Source organism: Crocodylus porosus, unplaced genomic scaffold, assembly GCF_001723895.1.
Source record: "Crocodylus porosus isolate Cpor-Errol unplaced genomic scaffold, CroPor_comp1, whole genome shotgun sequence".
Taxonomy (NCBI): domain Eukaryota; kingdom Metazoa; phylum Chordata; order Crocodylia; family Crocodylidae; genus Crocodylus; species Crocodylus porosus.
Window position 1 is genome coordinate 58,444,989 of NW_017728918.1, and position 5,497 is coordinate 58,450,485.

General features: G+C 40.3%; 1 protein-coding gene across 1 annotated transcript in view; it reads left to right on the top strand.

Moving 5' to 3' along the window:
* The window catches only part of CD109 (CD109 molecule), a 106,885-nt gene that overhangs the window by 77,330 nt on the left and 24,058 nt on the right, over nt 1–5,497 (top strand). The window contains exons 24-26 of the mRNA XM_019538158.1: nt 446–527; nt 4,068–4,296; nt 4,989–5,154. Coding sequence (XP_019393703.1) covers nt 446–527; nt 4,068–4,296; nt 4,989–5,154 — 477 coding nt within the window. The remainder of the gene's footprint in view (nt 1–445; nt 528–4,067; nt 4,297–4,988; nt 5,155–5,497) is intronic.

Sequence of the window (5,497 nt, forward strand, 5' to 3'; positions counted from 1 at the left end):
CTGGACCCTCTCCTTTTTCTTTACTTCCATCTTAAACATTAGTATCATACATTGGACACAGAACTGCAGGTGAAGCTGAACTAGCACTGCAGAGAATAAAACTATAATTTCGTATGTCTTGCGTGTAATACTTCTATTAATCCACCACAAATCTGCATTTATTTTTATTAAGACTACCTTTGATGACAGGGAGTTAAAGCCTTGCATCTCAACCTTGGTAAATAGATCCTTCATGTTACTACAGCCTACTTTTTGCAACCTCTCTTTCTGTCTTATTTGCTTCTGCATTTTTGGCAGAAATACTGTGAAACTTGACATTATGTTCTGCTGCTCTTCATTCTCCAGTATTAGAAAACTTTTTCTCATGTTTTCCAAAGAACATTATAGTTTGAGTCCTCTTCAGAATAATTCATACAGTACCTGACTTTTACTTTTGTCCCTTCAGGATACCAAAGAGAGCTTCTCTACCAAAGAGATGATGGCTCTTTCAGTGCCTTTGGAAACAGTGACTCCTCTGGCAGCACTTGGTAAGTTTTGCCTGATAAAAAAAGCTTGTCACTTTGGAATTTTGTAAATTGTTTGAATGTTTTACTGGGCTGAAATCTCTTTTAAACTGGTAAAAATTTCCAGATATACTAGCTTGCTGTCTGGTTTTCATTAGATCTGTAGTACAACTTTTAAGGGTATTTAAAAAATCATTATTAAAGGAGCACTTTTTTACCCTTGCAAAAGAATGAGTACTGAGTCAGTTTTCATGAGGAAGAAAACTGAATAAAATAATTAGAGGCAATATTAGGATCTAAGCGAATGGTTCACCAGACAGAAAGCATTTAAAACATTTTTCTAGAGAAGCTAATTGATACACTGTAGATTTGGCTTCTTCATATGCTATAAAGGATGGGATTTGGTGCTGTGGGCTTTACAAGCATAGCACAGTAAGTCAGAACTCCAGCCTGTAACCCACCGTGATGTCCTTTCACATCCACACTGCTTATGGGCTGAAGTAGTCACCAACATAGCTTAGGGAGCTGTTGTAAATTATGTCAGCTTTCTGATTACCCAGAGATGCCCAGAAGGACTGCAGTGCACATTAGTTACTTTTTCTTATATATGGTTAGTGAGGGACACTAGAGTTAATTTACAGAGTGCCCGGGTTTGGGGATTCTTGGGGCTCCCTGTATCTTCTTGGAATAGTATATGAGGTCTGTATCAGGAAGGAGAGATCTTCCAATGCCATGTTGTTAAGAAGGGGTATAGGTTGTAGCTGTGTTGGTCTAAGGACATAGGCAGACAAAGATGATTTGATGAGGTTATAAGAAGGTTTGAATGTTGTTCTGAAGGTGCACAATAGGGGCATTCATCAATCTTGCAGCTGTCCAAATGCATATATGATGTTTTCATCATCGTAGTTCTGAACAACTTTTGCATTTTTCACACCAGAGGCTGAGAACTGTCCACTGCATTGCACATGTGCCAAGCAGAGCCTCTGGGTGCGACATTTTTGTCCTTGTACAGTGGGCCAACTATATTCCTTCAAGCATCCTTCTTGCCTCTTATCTTAAGGTGTTACGTGGAATAAAAGTAGCATCTGAGGTTTTATTCTGGTTTTCTGCATCCTCAAAGACTATTTAACCCACATAGAATGAAAAGCTCTGTACTCTAGTGATAGTTTTCCAGATAGACAGATAGGTGATGGTCTACTCTGGGTGCAGGCGACTTAGAACCTAGATGTGTTCCCTAGCCACTTAACTATCGGAGCCCAAACATAGGAAGACTACTGTCCTCCCATGGCAGTTGCAGTTTATGTACTTTGCCCATTTTCCTTTATGGTTCAGGATCTCCTAAAATATATTGTACAGACTTAGCAAGAAGGAAACCTGTGATCATCTAATGTCCACCAATCATGGGTTTTTGTCCACCTTCAATGTTGTGAGTTATGCATGTACATTGGCTGCCTGCCCAGTGTGTAATCTACTGTCTGTATGTGCAATTGCACATCTATGCTGCCTCATTAATAGAATTGCAGACCATGTGTAAGTGCTTAAAAAGCCCATTAAATGGCTGAAAACTACCATTTAGAGGTACACAGGGCGCATCTACATGTGAAATTAGTGGTCCTGAGTGACACGGTTCACACTGGAGTTTATTACGTTTTGGGTGCAACATTTATACGTGCACTTGGGATCACAGCACATTGAGCTAAGGTGGCATGGCTCTGCGTGGCAGGGAACTGGGGGATCTGCGAAGGGGCTAGTGGGGGCATGAGAGTGCTACAGTGGAGGGCAGCCCCCACTGCAATGCAGTGGACAGTCAGCAGGCAGCCCCCACACTGTAGCACTCTTGTGCCCCAGCCAGCCCCAGTCTACATGTGTCTTACAGCAGAATAAATGATTCTGCTGTAGGACAGTATGTGTGTCAGGCAGTACTGTCCTACGGCAAAATTACTTAGCTTACTCCTGCCTTATAGCACTGCACTTATAGACAGTGACACTTTACTGTTGCGCTAATTAGTCAAATGATTGACTAAAGTGTCTTGCGTAGATGCCCCGACTGGGTAACAGTGACCCACACAGACCACTTGAAGCTGCTCAGCTAATTAATCCATATTTAACCAGCTTTAGTGTACTTGTGCTTTTTATGTGTAGTTTTTGAAGCTTAACAGAAGAGTTCAAATTACTGGCTTTATCCAAAGTCCTCTTAAGTCAGTCACAGTTTTCATTGACTACATGGGAATTTAGAATACATCTGGTACTGATGAACTGGAGAAACTCCGATTCTTAGCCTGATGCTACCAAGACTTTGAGGTCTGTTAGATAAGTAGTGTAATATTAGACCCTATGAAGGGGTCAAAATGAACCTTCAAAATATTAACAGTTCAGGCAAAAAAGGTTGTTTTGATAATGTGGTTATATGGAAAGGCATATAATGATTCTTAAAATCATATTCATAACTTTGTTACTTCATTCATTATGGGTAGTCTTGACAACCTAAAGCTTGACAAACTAAATCTCTGATCTTTCAAAAGGCATACAGATGCATTTAATTTATGAGCATCATATGAATAAAGAAATGTGTGTTTTGACATATAAATCATATGTAGTTTTGAAATGGTAAAGTTTTAAAAAGCACAGTTCTATGGACAAAAATATTAAAAAAGAGCATAGTTTTAAGGACAAAAAAGTTTACTTTATTTTCTTGCTGATTAACTTTAGACTATTTACTCTTCAAGACAGGATTTTTTTTCCTTCTGTGTCTGGAAATCATCTAACACATTGGACACAACTGCATTTTGAATAATACATAAATCTAAAACAAAGTGTTTCCCCCCATTCAGCTGGGGGAAAAAAACCCTTGTCTTAGATTTACATACGAAGTGGAGGTGGGCAGGTGGCTCCTGTGACTCTCTGGCCCTGAGCCCAGGTCGGGCCCAGAGTCAGACCTAGTACAGACCCCCTCGCTTCTTCCCTGCCACTGCCCTCTTCCCCCCTTAACTATCAGGTGCAGCTTGGCTCAGGCTGAGGACAGAATACATGAAAACTCTCTTCCCTAAATGGCCAGTCAGCAGTGCTGTATGGCCGGCAGGGGCTGTGCTTCCAGCTGCTGTGCTCTGGGAAGGAACAGAGACTGGGTGGTGTCTGCCCGTAAGGGCGGAGAAGGGGAAGAGGCAGAGACTGGAGAGCGGTGGTTGTGGAGGAAGGGGCAGAGATTGTGGGGAGTGGAAGAGGAGGGGCAGAGGCTGTGGGGGGCTGGAGGTGAGGGGTGCTGGTGTGGGGGACAGGAAGGCTGTAAGGAAAAGAAGTGGAGGCAGAGGACAAGGGGGAGAGTGGTAGGAGGGGGTATTGCTTTCCCTGATATGGCAGGGGGAGGGGGATGAATTCTAGACAGCCATCCAATAATTAGATTCTGTACCTGGAAAATTATTTAAAAATATGCATTTTCCATATATAGAATCTAATTATGAGGGGTCATCTTAAATCAGTCTTGACTTACATTCATGTAAATACAGTAAATGGGTTGAAATGTAGCAAATCATTAATGTTTTGCATTTGGCTAACCCTTTCCCAAAGGTTATCAGCTTTTGTATTAAGATGCTTCATTCAAGCTCGCCCATTCATAGATATTGATCCTTATGTGCTGTCGAGGACAGCTGCTTGGATTGTCAAACATCAGAAACATAACGGTGAATTCACGGAGCCTGGAAAAGTGATACACAGTGAACTTCAAGGAGGGAGTAACAGTCCAATAACTCTTACTGCTTATGTTGTGACCACCCTGTTGGGCTATGAAAATGATGAGGTATTAGAATTAATTAATATTGCGTGTAGCTAATAAAATATTTCATGAGCTATCACAAGAATCCTTGATCATTTTGAAGTTTTTAAGAAACTGAGGACTAATTAACAAAACAAGATCATTCAATTTTATCGTTAATGATAGATTGCCCTTCCAAAAACTTTACACAGTTGTTTGTTCCATCATGTGGGATTTCAGGTTTAGACCTGAGATCCTAATAAAGCACTTAAGCATGTGTATAACTTTAAGGATGTGAGCAGTCCTATTAACTAAAGTAGAATTTTTCAAATACTTCAAGTACTTGATTGCATTGAAGCCTTCACTTCTGGTATGCAAGTGTGTGATTCTGACAGAAAATGTCTATATTTTCTTTTATTCTGAGGTAAAATATGTCATTACAATATTCTGTTATAATTACAATATTCCATTATAATTCTAATATGATTCTAATATTATTTAAAGTAATATTTCCAGATAATATAAGATGTAAACAGCACATTTATTTTATAATATTATTATATAACAATTACAATATATTAATACTATCATATATTTATACTGTTCCTTTATACTATTCCTTTATCATTTTTTTCTTGTATACTGTCAATGCTGCTGTTGCCCCTGTTGTTTCTTTTGTAAAATGTTGTTTATGACAGCTTTAAATTAATTTGATTCAATACATTCTTTATTCTTAGTTTGCTATAGTGATCAAAGAAGCTGCAAGCTTTCTGGAAGCTAAATTAGAAGAAGGAATTTCTGATAACTACACTATGACCCTAGTGACATATGCATTGTCTTTGGCAAACAGTATGAAAGCAAAGAAAGCCCTGAACATACTAAATCAGAAATCAGAACAGCAAGGTATTGTAAGATGCTTTTATACTGTAGTTTGAATAGATTTTCCTCAAAATAGAAAAACAAAAGAAAACACCTTTCAGCTGAGTCCAGACATGTTTTGAGAACCTATATAGTATACTAGCAAATTGCTCATCAGGAATGACGGGGGGCAGGTGGGGATGGGGTGCCATCACCCACCGCCCTGCATTGCTGCTGCCTCGCAGGAGTGGAGGTGGGGGTGGGGAAGCTTGCCGTGCCACCCCCTCCATCCCACTCTGCCAGCACCCCGCATTGCTGCCACCTCTAGCGCCTCTGGCCCCGCCCCGCAGCTCCATCCTTCTCCATCCCCGCTGTCATGGTGGCACTC